General features: G+C 41.3%; 1 protein-coding gene across 1 annotated transcript; it reads left to right on the top strand.

The window, feature by feature from the left end:
- Positions 1 to 1286: 1286 nt before the first annotated feature.
- Positions 1287 to 17350, top strand: grhl1 (grainyhead-like transcription factor 1). Its single transcript, XM_069718182.1, has 16 exons — positions 1287 to 1431; positions 3671 to 3860; positions 4159 to 4232; positions 5238 to 5371; positions 5453 to 5688; positions 6303 to 6385; positions 6798 to 6951; positions 7104 to 7215; positions 7457 to 7551; positions 9306 to 9549; positions 10421 to 10551; positions 12410 to 12438; positions 12757 to 12842; positions 14732 to 14817; positions 15331 to 15395; positions 15957 to 17350. The coding sequence occupies exons 1-16, from the start codon at positions 1412 to 1414 to the stop codon at positions 16069 to 16071; spliced, it is 1854 nt and encodes a 617-aa protein (XP_069574283.1). The 5' UTR covers positions 1287 to 1411; the 3' UTR covers positions 16072 to 17350.
- Positions 17351 to 22934: the final 5584 nt, after the last annotated feature.

Here is a 22934-nt window from a genome sequence, read left to right as displayed (position 1 = left end):
GGGGCTATTACATCACATTGTGAGGTACAGTGTTGGTCCGATGATCTGAACATTTTTATTTCTGTTTCTTGGTGCCTTTTGGCGACGTAGAGAAGCACAAAACACTGTAACCATTTTCAAATTTTATTTTATTTCAAAATTTTGTTTTAATTTGTAAATAATCAGTTTTCCAAAGTTTTCAGCTCCAAGAAGGAATATAAACCAGATCCAAGTCTATTTAGGATGTAAAGACAAACATGAATCGGCACTTTTTACTCCTCGTAAAAGAAATGCAGTGTTGCAACATTTTTAAACTAGTATTGGGTTGATGAGAAAACAGATCTGTTGAAAGGATCAAATATCGGAAACAATCGGTTATCTGACCAATTATTATATTATACCAACATCTACTACATCTGCCTGCTCATTTATTGTTTATTGTTCCTTTTACTCTGTAGTTCATTGTCTTTATTTTTATATGTGCAAGCCTTTTTGTACGCAATGTATATGTGTATATTTTCTTAGTACATAGATCGGTTCCCCTATTTTGTACTTTAGTTTTCTTTTATAAATTAAAATTTGTTTAGTTATTTTATCTGGATTTATTTTTGCACCAAATAAAATTACTTTTACACCAGCTGGCTACTAAGCAAACTAACAAAAAACAACAACAACAGATTTCTTATTCAGGATGTGATGGTCTGAAATTTGAAAATTAAACTGACGCTCTAACTGATATATAACATTTTGCAACATGTTGCAGTAATTGGATTATTTTAACTCATAAATAATCTGAGCAATAAATCAATCAATTCGTTTGCAAAAAAATTGCACACCTGTCCTTTAAAAACAGCTCTTTTTTTTGTCTTTGTCATTATAAGGTGTACCAGTTTTTGAGCCACAACAATCTCTCATGTTCTTACTTACATGAGAGTAAATGACAACATTTTGGGGAAGTAATGCAGTCATCAATCATTGCATTCAAATACTCTATTCATAAGATAAGTTGTGAATATTTATGTGTTTGTTTTGAAGTATTTTCATGTATTTTTTTCCAATCATGAACCCGCCGTGATAAAAATCTTCGTTATTAAACCCTGTTCTTCCACTAGTTCACCCTGAGTCCCTCCAAAGCTGCAGGTAGGCCAGTGGGTGAACCAATCACGACCTCAGAGAGGTTTATTGACACGGAGGCCCCGCCCCCCCAGGCACCTGTAATCCAATCCGCGGCCTTGTCGCAGGTAAAACCGGCCTTAATTTCTCAGCATTGCGTCCAAAAAGCGAGAAAAGCCTACAAAACCCGTTCTCTCAGTCGGGGAACCGTTGTTTGTTGCCGCGGCCCTCATCCAGTGTTAGTGGCGGAGTTTTTCACAGTAAAGAAGACGGATCGGATTTTCAGTACCAACTAGAAAGTCCAGTTCGACCGAACGAGATGTCACAGGAGCATGACAAGTAAGTTGTCCTGACTCTTCACTTTTAGGATGCACCACGAGCACCTTGACACTATAAGCTTGTAATAGTTACTCCAATTATTTTTTATCACATTGTTTTTGCACTTTTTCCTGAGTTCATGGCACAGACGGATTTTTAAAAGCATGGTTCCGACTGTGGTCCACCTCTGACCTGCAGCTGCTGCCCGCTATTTAAAAAAAAACAAAAAAAAACAAAAACATGTTCCGATATTTGCATTTAAACATTATTTTAGAATTGTTATCATTATTGCTGCTCTTTATGGGTAAGTTTACTCCGAGACACGACTGCCAAGCTGGGAGCTGATGGTATCTCATAGTTTCCCATGGTGTAACTCCGCTTATTTCACCTGTCATGTTCAAGCCTGTACAGGTGCCTCTCCACCTGTCGTGCGAGCAGAGGCGCCGGTTAGAAATTATTAAAAAAAAAAAAAAAAACAGTCCCGTGATAGAGAGGGGCGGTTTAGTGTTTGATTTTGCTTTAAGCTCTTACAGTAATGTGGATAGTCTTAATCATGTTTGTTCAGGAAATAAACATGATCATGAGCAGTGAGCTGTCAGCCAAAGAAAACTGTCTCTCTAGATGGTTGGAGAGTTTTGATAAGTAACTCCGCTAAAACTAATTAAAAAAATTATTATTATTTTTTTTTAAATTAAACATATTTTATGGTGACAAATATTTCACTGAGAGATGAGTAGTCTATATTCTGTATGCTTTTTTGAGGGCAAAGACAAGGAGAGTTTGAGAGGAGTGAAATTGTACACCTGTTAGGCGTTGGCCCGACTACTAACAATGTAAGCAAGCACGGGGCTGTGAGGTTTTCGTGGATTTTACTATCCACGACTCAGATGTTTTGTCAAATCAGCAGGTCAAAAGTTAGAGAAATAAGTTCACTCTTATCTCGATGTCCATGCAGAAAAACATATTGGCGTTTGTTTTGTTTTACATTAAAAGTGAGAAGAGTGTCATGCTGCCTTTCTGACTTTATTTTCTACTACTGAAATAATTATAATTTCTGTCTAAAAAAAACAAAAAAAATGTTGTAGTTTGTTTGTTTTAGTTATGGATTGTATTACCTTGGAGGTTTATTGCCAGTAAATAATGGATCTTTATCAGGTTGCGTTTTATGAATAGCACAATCAGATATAGGATTACTAATTATCACTTTGCTCTGACCATTGAGACAAAAAGCTGTATTTGTTGTAGATACTCCACATGGGAACTGAGCCAGTCCGTTTACACTTCATAATTTGTTGTGAAAGAAAATCAGACGGTGGATTTGGTGGCTGGGTGACTGAGGATGTAATACAAGGTGGTCGGAGGGGGGGCTAAATAACAAGAGCTCCATTAATGACTTGACTTTGTTCTAGTCATTAGGCTTAACACTGCTAAGTAAACAGAAGCTGTGCAAACATTTAAATTTACTGTAAACAGGCAACTTCAGTCTAAATGTTGCAGGAACATTGGCTATTTCACCCAGGTAGAAACTGAGTGCTGTATTTTCATTTCCTTTTAGATGTAGTGGTCATGTTCACGGGCTTAAAGAACCTGATATAAACACTTAAAATTTGTAGTCCAACTCAGTCCTGTTTACAACACAATCACTCCGAGATGAAAGAGGAAGAGGAGGAAAAAAACAACATGTAGGCGGTGACTGTGCATCAAAACTCGTGATTATTTTTTCGCTCACAAGTAACAGCAGCACAGAGCTGTTAAGACACAGGAATGCCAAAAGGTCAGGTGCGTCACTTGCGGTAAGCTTTTCAACCAATGAGGGATCCCCGAACTGGAGTCGTCACACTGGACGAGCCTATGGAGCATCTTTTTCTCGAGACGCGTCTTCGGTTCGATGGCTGAGATTTGTTGCACAATCACTGGAAAGCCTGAACAACAGGTCCTGCAGATAAAGAACATCTATGTGGTTGATCACTCACTCTTATAACCTGTTTGTCCGTTTTGAACGAGGCCGTGATTTTAGGTCTTAAGCTCGGTGAACTTATATCGGTTTCAAGAATCAGTCTGTTAAACTGTTAAAAGGAGTTATTAACCCCAACGTTTATGTCAGGTCTCGAGTCCTATCGACAGCTTTGGCCTCCAACTGCTTTCAATAATTTCATTATAAAGACTTTGAAGTGGACGTAGCTCTGCCTTAAAATAAACACTTAACGTCTCATTAATAGATTCTTACACAATCACTAAAATAAACACTCCCCTTTTGCAGTAAGCGTGCCGTCTTGGTTCTCCAGAACGAGCCGGGTTATGCCAGCCAGCGTCGCTCCTTCACCACAGAAGATGAAGCCTGGAAGTCGTTCCTGGAGAACCCGCTGACCGCTGCCACCAAGGCCATGATGAGCATAAACGGAGACGAAGACAGCGCCGCAGCTCTCGGCCTGCTCTATGACTACTACAAGGTATTAAAAAGGAATTTCATGACCTCGCGGAGGAAAGTTTCTCCAACTCTGCTGAGCAATTAGAAAGAAGTGCACCATCACACGCTGGGGGGCGCGGGGGGGATTCAGTTTGCAGATTTGTACACACTTTGCCGAGATGATCCTCCTTCGTGGTGACAGCCGACCACGAAGCAACATCTGTGAGGCAGAGCATATGTCATGTAACTGATCTAGCTGCCCATATAGACAGCAGGATGACCCGGGTTGTTGGATGTGATGTGGTCAGACGCTGAGCGGCTGTGTTTACCCTCGCTTACAGGTGCCCAGGGAAAAGAGAACAATACACCAGGCCAAGACAGACACACTGGTCTCTGATGTGGATCCCAACAAAAGGTAAGCGGCAGTCATCTCCTAATACACACACACACACACACACACACACACACACACACACACACACACACACACACACACACACACACACACACACACACACACACACACACACACACACACACACACACACACACACACACACACCTTTAAAAATAAAAGCGCAGCAGAGGGCAGCATGAAAAGAAAAGAGAAAATCAAGCTCTTTTCCATTTTCTGAATATAAAATTATATTTTAAACTGCACACACCTTTACCCTTAGGGGTGTACCTGCTTTTTTCCTGCTCGTCACACAATGCATTTTCATGCATTAGCCCTGTTTTCAGTTTGAACACAACTGTGGAGTTTCACCTTTTAGATTTGCTCTTCAGTTGAAGTTAAAACACAGTTCAAAAGGTTTTTCTCACTTCATTTAAATAAGGTACCTTCACGGAGATCGGGATTTCTTTTTCAAGAGAGACCCGAGAATAAAAAAAAAACCATTTACGGTCACACAATCAAGCAACACAAAAATAAATAATTTATGGGTGTCGTAAAAAAAAAAACCACAAATAAAGCTGTAAAGTCTCAAAGGGGAGACTTGAAGAGTCATTCCATTCAAAACATTTGTGAATTCAAGATTAGTGTGAAAATACTGCATCGGGTTGATCAGTGGATCGCTTCATCAGTAATGTAGCACTGAAACACACAAAAACACAAATTAAAAACACACATCACAAATACACCCTTAAAAATATGAAGTTAAAACTATCAAATAAACATTAAATAAAATATAGTAAAGAGTAAAACATATATGATCGATGTTATGAAGAATATAGATCCTGACTGGATGGATGCGCTTTTGACGTTAGTTTGGCCAGCAGGGCTCTTTCTACACTGTAGACATAAATAAGAGATGTTAAGTAGTTTGTGCCACATGAAAGCAGAATCCCAAACAATATTTCTAATCCAGGGTGATGTATGTATGTGCTGTTTTTTTTTTTTTTTTCTTCTTCTTTGACGCAGGCACCCTATCCATGCGGGACACTCTTTAGTTCCACTCCAGGAAGCCGGTATGGAAAACAGGATCCAGGTCCTCAAGGCCCCCTTCAATATTCTTCAGCTGTCCCAGGACAAGAGGTCCCACTTCCCTTCACCAGGTCTGTTCACATTCAGTAACGGATTCAAGCTGTTAACCGGCAGAAAACCCCATTGTGATTTACTCATTGTTGTTTGTTCAGACACGACTGTCACCGTTTCCATCGCCGCCGTGCCAAACTACCCACCTGTCAAGACCGAGGGGCCGACGCACGGCTTCTCTGTGAGCGTGCCAAACAACTGCACCGAAACCGACAGCCATGTGGGCGTCTACGACCGCCATCTCACCCACAACGCGGTCCAGTTCAGCCCCAGCACCCAGTCCCGCACGCCCCCCGACTCCACTTTCCCTGAGAGTTTTAAGGATGGTTCCCAGGAGGTGAGTGTTTCGGTCCCCCTCTTTCTAAACCCTGCTAATGCTCTCCCTACAACACCCCCCCTCTTCCTTTCCTCCGCTTTCCACTTCTCTCCTCTCTCAGATCTCTCCCATCAGACAATAGGATATTCACCTGATCCCATGGAGCCAGCGGTGGGCTCAGCCTTCCCTGGTTTTATTTGAACATGCCAAAATAGTGGCCAGTGTGTTATTATGCCATTGTCTCACCAACACAATAAAGTGCTGTACTTTCCTCCTACAATGGCGGAAGCCTTTTCTCTCTCCTCTTTCTGTTTTTAACCTGAAGGGGAATTACCTCAGAAAAGCGTAACCCAACAAAATCCCCGTACAGGAGGGGTGGGGGTTAGCAACGGAGCCATTTTTTTTTAACAAAAACAAAAGGGGGATGGATGGCAAGCACAAATTAATAATACAAACTGTTATAACAGAAGCGAAGGGGCACTAGATTAGAATACTGATTAGTCATCTTGTTAATTACTGGAAGAGTCATTGAAAATAAATCACGTCAAATTAAAGCAGACTAGCAGTTTGATATCCTCTTTTTCCTTTACTTCACACGCTGTCTCTCTCTCTCTCTCTCTCTCTGTGCTCCACAGGTGTTTTCCTTCCCAGGAGATCTCCAGTTACGTATGGCCTCCATGACGCCCGAGGACTACACTCACTTTAACACCGTGCCAGGGTAAGTCGCGCTGCCACCGGCCTGCCGTCCAGCCTCCACCGCCACACCGCCATTCAGCTTTTGACACAACACCAGCAGAATGGCTTCATTCATCTCAGTCACATGGGAGACACCAGACTCCCGACCGGGTTAAAGACAACCGTCTGCACACGCGGGCCCTCTGCAGCCTCGCTCCGACAACGCACTGATTTCGGGTCGCGATAAAGCTGCGAAGCGAAGCCCATTAAGTACCATCAACTTTTACCTCGGTGCTTTATTTCTGTGCTGACTCAAACTTGAAATGCAGTAAATTCAATGTCTTAGAATCGAACCAAAATATCAACCTCTACGGAAAAGAGAGCATGTTTTTCAGTGTAGAAATTGTACTTGATTATTTTAGATATTGATAGACCCTTATTTCTCTGTACTTCAGGAATAATTTCGAGTACACACTCGAGGCTTCCAAGTCTCTGCGACAGAAGACGGGTGACGGGACGATGACGTACCTGAACAAGGGCCAATTTTACCCGATCACCCTCAGGGAGGTTGACAACAAGGGCATGCAGCAACCCATCACCAAAGTCAGGGTAAGAGAAACAAATGCACCTAAAAAAAAATTATATTTTTGTATTATTGACATAAATCTAACATTAATTGTTTTTTGTTTTTTTTAATTTTTTTTATAACATATTAGGATGTCATCATGTGTGTGTGTGTGTGTGTTTTACTGAATTGTCAGAGTGTGGTGATGGTGGTCTTTGGAGAGGAGAAGTGCAGAGATGATCAGCTGAAACACTGGAAGTACTGGCACTCCAGACAGCACACGGCTAAACAGAGGTGTCTTGATATCGGTAAGAACTTCCAACAGCAATTTTTCATGTTTAAGCTCACTATTAAATGAAAAAAAATGAAAAAAAATAAAGATTAGGAGACAGTCCTGAAACACTGCTGGTGTGACAGATGAGACTTTTAGGGTTGACTTTGTTTCTGACTGATTTTTACGCAGTTAATATCCATCTGATACTTTGAAGTTTTACACATCACGATATATAACCTTTTAATTCATCAATAAACTGCCCTTTGTTGCTCCAGCTGACTACAAGGAGAGCTTCAACACCATTGCCAACATCGAGGAGATTTCCTACAACGCCATTTCCTTCACCTGGGACACCAATGAGGAAGCCAAAGTAAGACACTGAGATAAACATCCGCATGCTTTCATACGCAGCTCCACAGACTGACTGACACGCTCCTCAGTCATGACACTGCTGCTAGTATTCACGACATGGCTGATTTTCATTTAAACATACGTGAAGGCTGCTGTTTGCCCTTCAGTGTCCATGTAAAAACAATATTTGGTTTACATGGTCACTGGTGATCCACGGTTTCCATGCACTTCCTTGTTTTGAGCTTTTAATATGGCCAACACCAACCCCTCTTTTGTTTTATCACAGACGACAGTAACGGTTTCAGGCGGTGACTCCTCGTTAAATAAAATTGCGGCTTAAAAGGGAGGATGCCGTCGAGTTGCGTAGAAACACGGAGGCGTGCGTGAGTTTTTCTTGACTGGTCTGACCTGCCTGTCTGTCTGTCACCTCTATTGTGATGCTGCATGTTGAGGTATTTCTTTGCATCAAACGGGAGCAACAAAGAGCAGAGGAATGAGGAAACTAGGAAAGGCGATGAGGAAGGAGGAGCTCGGGGTTTTTATCTTTGTTGTCGAAGGCCCATGCTGCCCTCTGTCACTGCTCCGCTCTCAGTCGGAGATAGAAGACGGCTGACAAGCCAGCAAACAGACAAAGAGACAACATGGTGCTGCGGCTCATCACCAGCACTTTCTGGAAGTCTTCTGCAAGCTACAGTTTGCATAAACAGTCACATGCACAGACCTCTTTTGCACGCGCGCGCGCACACACACACACACACACACACACACACACACACACACACACACACACACACACACACACACACACACACACACACACACACACACACACCAGGATGTGGGTCTAACTGTCTCATGACTCGAGGCCTGTGTCCATAGGATGTTCATCCTTGTGTGTTGTCATTTCGTGTTAGATTACAGTTGAATATGTGTGTGTGTACTTAGATGTCTGTGTGTTTGAGAGGATGGATTTGAGTTTGAGAATTGGGGAGTGACATTTTATCTGGTCATCACTTTCTGTTTTGGTTGCAGGTTTCAGCTCAAAATGAGGTTAGGCTCAGGGTCTGGCATTTAGTTGTGCTGGTTGGGTGAGTTGGGGTGAGAAAAGTGTGTGTGTGTGTGTGTGTGTGTGTGTGTGCGTGCGTGCGTGCGTGCGTGCGTGCGGTCGTGCGAGACAGCACGATTGCATATGTGTGGTTTGCCGTCGAGGTGATTGCAACGCAGTGTATATATATATATTTTTTTTTTTGTGCTCTGGCAGTAATAATGCAATAAGTTGCGTTAAATGCACCTCACGGGGCTAAAAACTCTATCATTAAATATGTAATCTAATTTTTAAATACACTGTAATCATGCGATGCATGAATACACAAAAACATTCCCAAAGATTGGTTTATTCAAAATATAATTAGTGATATCTTCTCTATTAGGTGTTATTATTGTGACATGTTATGTAAATGCAGTGATGAAAAGCTGTTTTCAGTCCAAGCAACAAGAGGACAAAGGAAAATAAAATGAGCATGTGATGACTAAAGCCGGCCAAAAGAGGGCAACACAGAACACTGAATGCAGTCTGAGGCACCTGCTGCACAACAACGGCCTCCACCCGTTTGTGACACTCACAGGAGTGCTAAAGTAATCAGAGTAAAACTACTGCTCTCAGTTGTAGTTGCTTCAACTTTTGAGAGTGGAAGTTGCACATCTGTCGGTCCGTTTCCTTCTCTTTTTTTTCTTGGCTCGTCTTCACTGTCCCCTCCTCTCTCTCCCCCGCAGATCTTCATCTCTGTCAACTGTCTGAGCACAGACTTCTCCTCTCAGAAGGGGGTGAAAGGTCTCCCTCTGAACCTGCAGATCGACACGTACAGCTACAACAACCGCAGCAACAAGCCCATCCACCGCGCCTACTGCCAGATCAAAGTCTTCTGTGACAAGGGGGCAGAGAGGAAGATCCGCGATGAGGAGAGGAAGCAGTCGCGCCGGAAAGGGAAGGTGAACGAACTCAACCCTGGCCTGAGTTGTAAGTCACTTTTAAGTTGTAAGAAAGTCACAAGCAGGGGGACCCGAACTACTAAAATGAGTGCTGTAGGTTCAGGAATTCAGGAATTATTGCAGCGATAAAAGCATTTATCTGAACATACAGCAGGGAAAAGCTCCATCACACTTCATAAAAAGTAATCAAACAGCACAGTCATGACAAGTTCAGACATAAAATATCGGAAACGCCTGCCTGCCGCTAATGTACTAATTATTATTTTGATATAAACAATGAGTCAACTGAGAACTTGTATGTGGTTCAGGACTTGTAGTTACAAACCTACCGACAACTATCACCCGACTCTACAGTTGTTCTCAGCTCTATAGGGCGTTTTAGCTTTTTTTTCGGCTCATTGTTTTGGTTTCAGGGCCAACACTTAAACTTTTTCCTGTTATGGTCCGCTCTCAATGCTTTTGCGCGCCCCATTTCCAGCCGCAGCGAGGTGCCATAATCAGCAAAAAAAATACATACATTAATAAATGGTTAATAAATCCACTGGAGGCCAACAGCCGAAAGTTAGCAGCAACAAGCATAAATATAGTAGAACAGTTTAAGAGCCAATATCAATCAGGAGTCACTGGAAACCAAGAGAGCAGTCTGAATGTTGTCTTCATATTTGATCGCTGCCCATAAAATGTTCCTCTGTGTTTGATGTAAACGAACATATTTACTCTAGCAGCTTTATGAGGTGATAATATCTCCGTGCTGTGTTTACTGCTTGTTGTGCTGACTTGAAATGGCTATAAAAATGTTTTAAGGGAGGTTTGAAGACTTTGACTTTGTCCGCCATCATGAATACACTTTTAATAAGATGCTTCCTGCTGTGCTTTTTTTTTTCTTTTCTTCCTCCCAGTTGCGGATGTGAAAATGCCCGCAATCCTTCAGAAACGCAACGACATGACCATCTTCAAGATGATGACCGACATCGAGACCCAGCCCGTCCTTTTCATCCCCGACATTCACTTCGCTACGTTCCAGCGCCATGTGAGTGCCAAACAACAGACACAAGCATCTCATTCCTCCAGCACTGTTTAGGTCGGAGTGGAATAACCTGCCTTTGAAGACATTTCCAAACATGAATTTTTGCTCCACTTGTGTGCATTCGTAGCATCTTAGGTGGTCCGTAAACAGTTTGTTGAGAGGCTTCCGCCCACTCATCTGCCAGCTGGGTCGAGGTGACCTGCATGCTTGCTAGTTGGCAGGAACAGACAGTTCTAGTTGCAAGCTTTGAAAAGGAATCCTACATACTGATGGCTGGCTTTCAGACCGCTTACTTGTGTTAAATCATTTACCCGTGACTCGAAATAAACCGGGGGATGCAGAACATAGTACCTGTACAACCACAACAGTTCCTGTGTTCATATGTTCTGGGGAAAGGGAATAAATGATTTGGAGACAGGGAGAGGAGGAAAGGTTTTCTTATTGATTTGTGGATGTGGTATGTTGCAGAAAGGAAATGGATAACGATACACGTACGGATGGGGAAAAAAATCCAGTTTGTCTGGTTTTTTTTTATCAGTTTTAAGCAGCAGTAACGCCTGTCCTCTGTGACTGGACTCTGAGCTTTGCTTCTTCCAGCCAGAGTGACCACGTCACATGGTTCTTGCAGAGGTTTGTGCACACCTGACCTGCACACAGTTTATTTGAGTCTTATGGGTTTTCAGTGAAGAGTAAGATGAGCTCTTTTATTTCTGGTGAAAATGATTCCACAGAAATGGTTTTGTCCACTAAGAAATTTGACTACTCGTCTGGTCAGATCAGGAGAAGTGACAGCAAATGACCAAAATAAAATTAAAAAAGAAGTGCTCTTTCTCCTGTTCTGTGTTCCTGCATTCATTTCAGTCTGAGGGAGGGAAAGGAGGTTATTTCTGGTAACATTGAACCTATATGAACTCTCTGTGGCCGTGCTATCGGTTTCTGATAAACTCTGGGTTTACTGGCTTTCCTCTCATAATAGAATTCTATTAACAGCCATACCTGAAATCAATAGTTACAGGGCAAAAGGCTAAAAAAACAGCAGCTTTTAAAGAAAAAAAAAAAAAAAAAAAATGAGTTGGACTTTCATCAATGAATCTATTTGCTATTTGGATCCTTTTTTTTTTTTTTTAAGCAAAAATGCTCAATTTCCATTAGTTGCAGCATCGCAAACGCTAGGTTCTGCTTCTTTGTCATACGTGACAATAAATCATATCTTTGGTTTAAACCATTTCTTAAGTAAAACAAATTTGAAGACATAACCTTGCAGTGTTTGAAACATTTTAGACAATTTTCTAACATTCTTTTGGCAAATTGACAAGTCAATGGGAAAAAACCAGCAAATTACAACAACAAAGTAGTGAAAATATTTGGGAGCCGCAGCCCCACTGTGTTTAAAAGTATTCTGTATTTCATATGAAAAACAACACTAAGTCTGATCAGACTATCCTATAAATAATCTTGTGAAGCTCCAAAGGAAACCTGTGACCCAGAGTCCAGACCTGCACTTCACTGTTTCTCCTCGGACAGGTCCGGTTCTCGTGATAGAGGAAGAATAAATGAGTTAACACTGGGAACCATTTGTACTTGGATGTCGACTTTGCCTTTGACCTACTTGACTGATTTAGCAGATACCATGCAGAGTTACAACTGCAGCTTTTCCATTGCAGGATATCAGTCACAATCATATTCATAAGTACATGAGTCTTTTTCAATGTCAGATATCATCATAGATATTTGATAGCCAGTTATTCAACATCTATTACTCATACTCTTCCATTTCAAAGTAGTCTCTCATACTGTATATGGTTGGTTATTAACTTATATTATCCATTTGAGTGACTTTGTGCCTGTGTTTCTCTTTCAGCCTTTCTCAGCAGAAGATGGAGAAGACAGGTGAGTTCACTGAAACCCTGATTTCACGCTTGCTTTGTATTAGGTTTGAACTCTTTTGCACATTCCCCTTAAAAGGCATACAGGGATGCATATGCTGTTTCTAGGAAATGTCCGTGGGCTTTGTGTCGTGTGTGTGTGTGTGTGTGTGTGTGTGTGTGTGTGTGTGTGTGTGTGTGTGTGTGTGTGTGTGTGTGTGTGTGTGTGTGTGTGTGTGTGTGTGTGTGTGTGTGTGTGTGCGTGTGTGCTTGCTTGTGTTTTATAACCAGTTTGCTGGTTGTTAAGACCATTTAAGCATTACTCTGTGTGTGTCCACTGCAGCTCAGGCATGAAGAGATTACCCTTCAGTGATGATGAGTTCAGCTCACCTCCAAACAAAATGGCAAGAGCTGATGAACCAAAGAAAGGTAATATATATATATGTGTGTTGACTGTGTGTAATGTTTAGACTGTTCATGTGCCTGATTAGGGGCCTTTGAGTGTGGGGCTAAATTAGTGTTTTAAAGTGTCTCCACATGCATGTATGTTTACGGCACGCAGCCCCTGAACACCCCCTCCCTCCCCAACACCCACACCCACTCACACTCTCTGGGTCATGTGATTGTTCCAGGTCTTTCAAAACAGACACACGTGCCTGAGGCCTCCACTGACCCAACAAAATACCACTGATCACTCTGTGCACACATACAAGCAAACAAGCCGGTGCCCTTTACCCTATATTCTATTCATAAAAATACAGCAGCATTTAAAAAACAAAAACAAGAAAGAAAATAATACATGTGTTTTTGCTAGAGGAGGACAATATTAAACGGTAAGCAAACGATTCACCTGTGAAGTCACTAACCTCACAAAGCCAGGCTAGACCTCGCAAGACACGTTCCTGCTGCAGGACTTTAAGTTGGAGACCAACCACAGAGAACTGATTGAACCTGGTCAGATGAATACTAAACCAGTCAGCAAACCACAGTGAGGTGTCACTGGGTCTTAAGAAAAATTTAGGGGGTCACCAAAAACATCTGCAGTACCAAATAATGCATACAGAAACGTCATCGACACACCTGCTCACTCGATGTGAATTCTCTGGCCACCGGCCATATCTATTCACACATGGGCACAGTCGGACATTGCACGGACTTTGTACCAGAGTGCTGGCAGGTTAGAGTCCATTGAATGTCCAATCCATGACTAGATGAGTCCAGGGTTGCAGTGCATGTTTGAAAGCCAGAAAAATCCTCCTTTGGTGGTCTTTGAGCTCTTTTTGACACTGGGGTGTCAACCTGTAACGAGGACTCAGAAGTAGATATGACTTTATATTGAGGGGCCACATGTCAAAAATTGGGATCCACTGACTTTAAAAAGTGCTGCAACACTGAAAGTAAAGTTTTTGAATATAAGGCAACATAAGCCAGCAGTAAGCGTGTCTGATATATCTCTTTATTTTCTCAAAATGTAACCAAATTCAGCTGTCGTGTAGGAAGAAGTTGTATAACCTCTCCACATGAGCTGTCGTGTTTTTCCAGTCAGATATTTGGCAGCTTTGGCGTGATGTTGTCAATCATCTGTTGTACAGACTCCTTGAAATGGCGTCTGTCATTATTCGTCACTGCTCCAGACCAGTGTGCCAGTGACAAATATGTCCCGTGCATACTATCGCAGTTGGAAGCCAAACAACATCACACTGTCACTTACCTCACTTCTTTTACATTTGGTGTCAGTACATACACAGAAGTGGATAAAACAAGTTAGAGCTCCTTGCGCATAGAAAACTAGTTGAAAATAAGGTGTAGTTCTCCATCTGATTGGTTTTTAGAGTCCATGAATTTCACAATTTCCTGCAATAGTTTAAAAACAAAATCTCTTCAGAACAGGATCTATTTTAAGACGACTGGGTGTAGTGAATGGGATGTAGGTCTGTCCATCTGTTTGTACGTGTCTCTCTTCATAGCCTTACCAGTGTTGTATGATCAGTGGGCTTTGTCTGGGCCCTGTACCACCTCTTCAAGTTTGGATATTTCGTTAAAATGCTGAAAATGTACTGTTGGATTAAAACATATGTGTAGATGTGCTTGAGCTTCACCACTTTGAAAGTGAGATGGAGATGCAGTAAAGCCCCAAATCCAAAAAACCCACACAAACGAACCAAAGCAGCAGTTAAGCTGTTTGGTCCGACGCAAATAAACCCTTTTTATGACTACCAGTGACTTTTGTCTGAGAGTCGTGTTTGTGTTCAGTCCGTGAACATACGTCCTTTTGCTTTGACGCCTGACCGCCTCCTCTCTTGTTTTTCACCACACAGTGCTGCTGTACGTGCGCAGGGAAACAGAGGAGGTGTTTGATGCGCTCATGCTGAAGAATCCCACGCTTAAAGGCCTGGTGGAAGCTGTAAGTTGTTCTCGCTTCATTGTCTTGGTTATGGTTTCTATTGAAGTTCCTGTTTCATATTGGTGTTCACACACTGCAGCTTGAGAGCCAGTCTTGAGAGCGAGAGTCTAATCAATTATGTGAGAGTTGTGGCAGGAAACCGGCACAGGGATAAAGCAAAGGAGTGGATTAGAGGGGGGGAACGGGGAGGGTGGTTCGACAGGCGGGGACAATAAGGTCAAAGAGAGAGATGGTAAAGGGTGGTGGCGGAGAGGACGACGACACAAAGTGGTGGAAACGTCCTGGGGCGAGAGAAGCAGCTGGTGAAAGGTGACAAAGAGGTTACATTAGGGGTCATCAAGTTTAAAAAGAAGGGTTGCTGTGGCTACAGAGAATAGTGGAGTAGGTAAAATATAACAGGTGAACCAGGTGTTGAAATGATTAAACACAAGACCTGATTAGTTTTCATGCGTGTGTGTTTGTTTGTAATGTCTGTTATAATATTAACGCTGATTAATATTGTTTCTTAACCAGATTTCAGAGAAGTATGAGCTGCCTTTGGATAAGGTTGGAAAGGTCTATAAGAAGTGCAAGAAAGGGTGAGTGTCCGATGTTAAGATTCTTATTCTGTGTCTGAACGTCTGTGAAGGACATATACAAATGCAAAATAAATAAAATTATGCTCCATCTTTAACCTTTGCCTCAGGGCCTTGCTCAACTGTTTTACTTCTGATATGCAAATGAGGCTGTAGGTAAATGCAGTTTACCTTCAAAATGCAAATGATAACGATGTTGATCAAATCATGTTTTTTTTCTGGCTCTTCCTTCTTGCCAATCATGAACTGTAAGAACAGGCCCACAGAGCCACAGGCTTGGTCGGCCTCACTCTAATCTAAAAATGGAAGGTAAATTAATTATAAAGTGATTTGCATCAAGGTAGAAAGCCTTTGTGCTAAACTAAGCTAATGAGCTGCTGGCTCCAGCTTTATATTTACTGTATAAGGTGGTGTGTTTTCCAAAATCTGAAATTATTCCTTTGATGTTGAATGAGTGAAACAAATATTAAATCAATTTATGTCCACCTGTTGATTGGTCCTTCACTCTTAAGAGTCCTAAAATCATCTTTTTTTTTTAAAGATTTTGTTTTTCTTTGTTCACAGTATTCTGGTCCACATGGACGACAACATCATCAAACACTACTCCAACGAAGACACCTTCCAGATCACCATGGAGGAGCTGGGAGGCATGTATAAACTCACCCTCACTGAAATCTGATTGGGGACGTGGAGGTATCCCGGGTTATCCTGAGCAGAGGGGCGGAGGACCAACGGAGCTGTCAGGTTTACACTTCTGGCTGTGCAGTGATTATGGACTCAATCTGAAACTGAAATCATGTTGTGTTTGTGCTGTCAAACTATTTTTTTTAAGAAGTCCTTAAAGTGGCATTTAAAAGCCATAGCTCTTAACAGACAACACTGTTGGTCAGAGATGTAAGTTATACATTTTGATTCATTTTTAAAACTTTTCTGTGTATAAGAATTAACGACAGAGGACATGTTTGATTGTTATGACACTTTTGTATTTAGTGAGAATATGAGCTCCACCTCAAATATTAGTGCCTACTTTTGTAAATTTGTTCAAATTTGCAGAGCAATTGTAGTGCTGCTATACCTCATGCTATGCAAGCAGCAAGCTTTAATCATTGTTAGTCTTGAGTTTTATTCAGAGAAACAGATCTTTCCCTTCCTAAATAGCACTGACGATTGCAATCTGCAAAGTTAGCGCACAAAAGATGACAGCAAATTGCTGATGGAGCCACAGTGGTTCAGTGTTTTAATACTACACAACATTGCAGTATTTAGTGTGTAAAACTTTCTTTAAACATCATACAATTAGGGTAGCATGCTGGAAATGTTAGTATTTCTGAGCTTAGGATGCCATTTTTGTGAATTACATGGCTTAAAAGATGCTTTTTCTCAGATCAGTTTAAATAATGGCCTCTTTGTAAGTATTACATAGTCACTAACTATATTGACAATATCGCTAAGACACAGCTACCCTTCCCCTGTAGACTAGTTTTCTGAATGTTGATGAAATAGGTCAATGAATATCTAGTGCAGTCTGTGCAGGCTGTTCTGGAAGTGCAATATGATATTTAGGTTCAGACACATTCAGAAAAGAAATCTCCATTTATCGCCATAACTATAGTATAGAATACATGTTAATTGATTTTTTTAATTTTTTTTTATGGAAATATTGTTGTATATACCAACTGAAAAAAAAAGGCTCTATATAATCCCTGTTTGTATGTCAGTACTTATTGTGTATATATTTATTAAGAGAAAGGATGTGGGTCATTGCTTTGTTTTTGTTTTTGTTTTTTTAACCATATATAACCAATTTTTATTAATCCTAATAATATCATGTTTTTGTTCCTTTTTATATGAAGTTATTACATGTCAAGGGACAGAAAGTGAACATGTTTTTAATGAATGTCTTTTTTTGTAAACATTTTATGGACAAAGTGCTCAATAAAATCTCTTCTTTGGTCTGCTACGGTCGTCGCTTTTGAATTCTCATCTTACAAGATGTTTTTTTTTTGTTATGCTTTTAGTAAATAATATTACATTTTAGATCTAGTAGTAGCTGTGGTGGTGAGCTGTGGCAGAGATGAACAGATGTCTGGGCATCAACAGGAAGTGGGAAATGATAAAGCAGCCTGGGGAAGAGACGCTGCTCTGTCGGAAACCTGGCCGCAGATTTCCTACTTCCACCCTCTGATAATACTCGGTTGTGAAATCCGGTACAGACCTTTTTTTTTTTTTTTCACCAATCAAGATCAACTGTAATAACCTTAGTAATTCCTTAACCGCTCATTTAGCACCTGAACCAGAACTAATTCCACCAGCCTCGGCTGTACTGTGGTTAAAGTCCTAATTAGTAACTGTTAGCTTGATAACATACACTAGGCTGACTGGCAAATATGATTAACACTAAACATCAGCGTGTTAACAGTTAGCATGTTTAAGCACCACTGTGCCTACAGAGTCACAGAACCGCTGGCATGTCTGTTGACTCGTATGCAGGAGTGGGCAGTAAAAAAATAAAACAAAAAACAAATAATGAACTAATAAATAGGATTATAAATGTAAATTTGTTGACTTGAGTTGTTGAGGTGCTCGGCAGCTCTCTTTCCTCTCTTCTGCTCATTTCTACTGAGATTGTTATAATTATCCGTGGCTGGAGTCGTGATGTGCCGAGTATCACGCCTCAGCACGGAGGACGCTGTATCTGTGGCTGCACGAGCAGTGTGATAGCTGCACAGGCAGAATCATAAAAGATGCACTTTAAAGGTTCAGGTGCATTTTAGTTACAATTTAACCAACGAGGCATGCCAGCGTTGCCATGCTGCCACACTGACAGTCCCTTTAAGTGTCATCCACCATCTGTTCACTTGTATTGTCTCGCCCACTCCCGCTGTTCAATACTCTCCCACCTTTTTTTTTTTTTTTTTTTTTTTTTTTTTGGGGCGATGTCCTCATTTGAACCCAGAGTTGGCGTAGAGGTGCAGCTTCTGTCCTATGTATAGGTGACTGTGACGTCAGGCTCAAAACTCTTATTTTTCCTGTCATATTTTTGCAGTTTATTGAAAATGATTTGATTTGAAGAAATTAATTGATACCAATTGAGTGAGTGATGATTTTGCACCTGAGCTAATACCTGAAATGTTTATTTATGCATATAGTGTTGTCATGTATCTTGTACAGATGACCGAGAGCTGTGTAGATTCTATTGTTTTCTACTTGCTTATAATGCTTTCAGAATCACAACGACACAATAACCTCTTTCTAAACGACTTTTCTATCCTGCTACTTTGCTGAAAAGTCGGAAATGTTTCGTCCACGTCAATGTTTTCGTTTGTATCTTAAAGACGCAGCTCAGACGATGACCACTGACCTCTTTATCGGTGTCCTCACGAAGGCGATCATAAAATCCCCTCTGAAAACCGGGATGTTCCTGCAGGCGGCACACATCAACGCCATCCGCAAACGTCTGTTGAAAGAGATCAACATCACCCAATCGGTTGTCAGAAAAAAAACACAAGTGCATAAGAAAATCAAGAAGGACATAAAGATCTTCATAAGGAATGCAGCTCTCTAGAAAAGCTGCCGGAGGCTGAAGTGGCATCAAATATTATAACTTTTGATGATGCTGTTGCGAAGTTTGAATGCCCTCCTCCACCCACATCCAAAGAAGCCCACAGTTAGGCTCTTTGAATCAGTGGGAAAAGCTTTGAACGAGCCCGTCCAGCTGTGTGTTATGGGGGAACTGGGACTAAATTACAATCTCAACCTTTGTTCGCTGTCCTGCTTCTTTTAACATCTTGATGGAAACAATTTAGTGGGTTCACAAACCACCACACCTCCCATCTCAGCCGGCCGGTCGGTGGGTCAGATCAGGTGGAGGTTTGTGGTGGAACAATCTAGAAAACATCTTTCCTTCAAGACATTTTGACGTATAACAGCCAACGTGTCCGTCAGTGAGACATGTTTCCACTCCGACTTCATATCAAAAATCTAAACAACAACAAATAAAAAATGTAAAGTAAGAAAATAAAAATTGTAACTAAAAAAACAACAACATTTTGATATTTCCCTCTGCAGTGAGACGTTACTGAACCCAGGTCGGCTCAAAGTGCTGTTGCTTGTGTATGTTAAATGTTTGCATCATTTTCAGCTCATACAACAAAACTTAGCTTTATGATATAATATCTACAGTATATGTGGTCTGATGCGAATGACAAGAGGACACAAAGAAGATCCGAGTCATTTGCAGGCATAAAATGGAGCACACAAATAATATAATATTCTCATGTCGGTCTCTGAAAGTGGAGATGATGAATAGAACAGCATGTACTTTCATTGAGGACCGTGTGGAAAGCCAAAGCAGATGAAAAAAAATCTTTCCCACAGCCAGACAATCTGACAGAATATCATTCAAAGTGTATTATTTAATATTATCATGGCGCCTTCATCATTTGGCACCACACATCCTCAGACCATCTCCAGGGAGGTTCCTCTGGGGGGCCCTCAAACCTGCCTCCTGTTCCTCATGTTGCCAGGACAACAGACAACGAGCTATAGCAGCTCAGGAGTCAGTCTCTCATAGCAACAGATTGGCTTCAGAATCCCGCTCTGACCAATCAGGAGCCAGGTGCTTGAAGAGAAATCCCTGTTGTTGCTCTGTTTCGATTGTGTAGGAGGAGAAAGGGGTGGAGCCGGGGGTTGTGTGGTACACAAAGCATCCTTCGACTTTCAGAGACGGCTCATACTGCAGGTTTGTTGTTGTTAAAAAAACGCAAACCAAAACAGTTCTGTCAGGAACAGGAAATGAAGGTTATTCTCACACCAGTTGGACAGTGACTGTGAGCTCTTGTTTCACTTCACGTGATGACGGCTAAGTAAAGATCATATCATGCATTTGCAGCTATCATCAGGTGGAGGTAAATTAATGGAGATTATGCTTTTACATAAAAGTAAAGCAAGTCAAATCTATTATGGAAATTATGAACACTAGAAGGGCCCGCGGAGATCACAGACCTTCGCCAAGTCCAGTCGTCTCTTCTATGATATGCAAATCTGCAACTGCAACCGCTAAACAAGTCTGACTCGATCGATAATTGTGTTGTGTTTTACCCGACAAAACCTCCATCTACGAGTGCTCCACAGTGAGGTGCTGGCCATCGGGCATGCCGGGATAAATCACAGTGAGCTGCTGCACGAGTGGACAAGTTTTTGTCTTTGTGGCAGTAACAAGGTCACGTCCTCTTGGCAATATTTTCAAGTGAATATTGATATAAATTAACACTGAAATAAGCTACGTGTTGATTACGGTCAGCGTAGTAAACAAGCATTTTGCATTTGTATTCGAGATGCTTTATGTGGAAGCAGCGGAGCCGGGCTGTCAGAGCTCAGGGGCTGTTTGTGAAACTTAGCCCCGGGTGATATATTTAACCTTGCTTGGGCAACTCTCACCCCCCCTTTCTGATCTGCTCGTGGAGTTCCTGAGTTGGGGGGAGTTGACTACAGGGGAGGTGTGCATGCGGAGGCCCAGATAGGGCCCAGTGTAACCTTTCCTCCAGATTCCCTAACTAAGTTGAAGTAGACTGCCTCACTTATATCACAAACAGGCGGCCCTGCTCGAGCCCGGCTGCCTGTCATGCCTGCATGCTAACTCGTTTTCCGTGTAGCTCCTCCCTCTTCCCCTTCTCTTCTGGCTAACAGCTGGCACAGAAACTGCATTGCCACAGCTCAGAGCCCTCATTGCTCCCTGAGGTCATGCTTATGTGAGTCATACCGAGGCACGGCCTTCCTTAGCAGCCAGGCCGGGCTGGCACACCTGCTACACTCTTCTGTGCTGCAGGCAACCTGCAAACAAACACCAGTTTAAAGTGTCAGACGAGGTAAAGTGTCGTCAGCTTTCTTTACGCATAAGCACAAAAGACCAGAAATAATATATGAAATAACATGGGCGTCTGTTCATGAAAACGACATACTAGACCCATTATTATTGCTATTTTCGGGTATCTTTTATAATTATACATTACATTGAATAAACAATGTTTGTAAAAGCAGTGAATTTGCTGCTTTTCCATATCCTGACATATTTTTTTTTTCCTTTGTCCAGTTGCAGTTGGTGATGTAACTGTATATGTAGGTCAAGACCAATTTGAATCTCCTGACATGTGCTTGTGGTAATGAGTTCATGAAAATGGTCAGACAACAGGCCGCAACCAAAAACTACCAACATTCAGCAACATTTATATAAAGCCTAAAGAATATAAGCTATTTATCAGCACAAAGCACAATCTCCTCTGCTCAGCATAAGGGATAAACAAAACAAAAAAACATGGCGTGCATCTGAAGACATGAATATCTTTGGAAATGATTTAACTTAAAGCTTAATTTCTCTGCAAATGTAACAGGTGACATAGAAATTAAAAAATATTCTCAGTTAAAAGAGGCGTGAGGTCATGGTGGTGGTAAAAATCAGACATATTGACCTGCTTTGTTTGAGGGGAAAAAAAACCTTTACATTATTTTGAAGGAAGTATAATTAAATGTTTTTGTTAACAGTGAAAGGTAACAGATAAAAACCCATTTAGTCCGGTTTTTTTTTTAACTGTGTGACGTGTGTTATTAAATGTGAAAGTGATAACAGTTAAGCACTTGTTTATCAGTTTTTTTTCAGTGAGGAAACCGCACAAACAGCTCCAAAAAAAACAAGACAGAAACCGGCGCTTCGTCCGCCACTGGGTGTTGCATTCACGTGTTGTGGGAAATGTGGCTATCGAGCTTCCAAAAATCGTGGGTTTTGTCTGATGGAATTTCCCCTTATGAGCAAGGAGTTATAAGTGATCATGTCAGGAATAAATTTAGAGCCTATTTCTAATAACTTACAATCTAATCAAGTGGTTTTATGTGTTTTATCTGTTCAATCCTTTTTTTAAAAAAAAAAAGAAAAGAAGATTAAACTACAAATACAAATGCCTAAGTGAATTTAAGCAAAAGCGAATTTGAGATTCTATTATTTTGTCTAAAAATGTTGATTATTACAGAAAATGTTGGTGACACATAGTCCAAGTGTCACTATAGGTGCTACGCCCGTAAAAAGTACAAAGCAAGTATTTTGTCCAGTCTATTCAGTGAACAGTTAACTCAATTACACAGATTGCCATAGGGTTTTATTTTTGTAACTCAGTGGGTGGATTTTTGAGCCAGCAAAATAAAACAAATAGGCCAACTCTAAAGTATAGCCCCGATGGAATAAAGCCTTTATTTGGAATTGTCAGAAGCTGCACCGATAAAGAGCTCTTAATACAAAATAATTTATTCTCCAAAAAAAACATATCATATTATATTGTATATTAATGAACCCGATTGACAATGTTGACTGTTTTAAAAGAAGAAATGTATTTTTTGCGCGACTTATATAAATGTTATATGGAGCCGTCAGTTGTTTTTCTGTAGGTTATTCCCACCCTCCCTCCCCCCCCCCCCACCCACCCTACCCCGTGAACGCCGCATAGACTGGATCAACCTTTCGCCTAGTTTAGCGGATGGCAGTTCATCGGGTTT

Source organism: Brachyistius frenatus, unplaced genomic scaffold, assembly GCF_029030835.1.
Source record: "Brachyistius frenatus isolate BFR_SWC_R1_liver_20210118 unplaced genomic scaffold, ASM2903083v1 Contig_187, whole genome shotgun sequence".
Classification (NCBI taxonomy): Eukaryota; Metazoa; Chordata; class Actinopteri; family Embiotocidae; genus Brachyistius; species Brachyistius frenatus.
The sequence above is the reverse complement of the archived record's forward strand: the minus strand, read 5'-3'. Positions and strand labels throughout refer to the sequence as shown.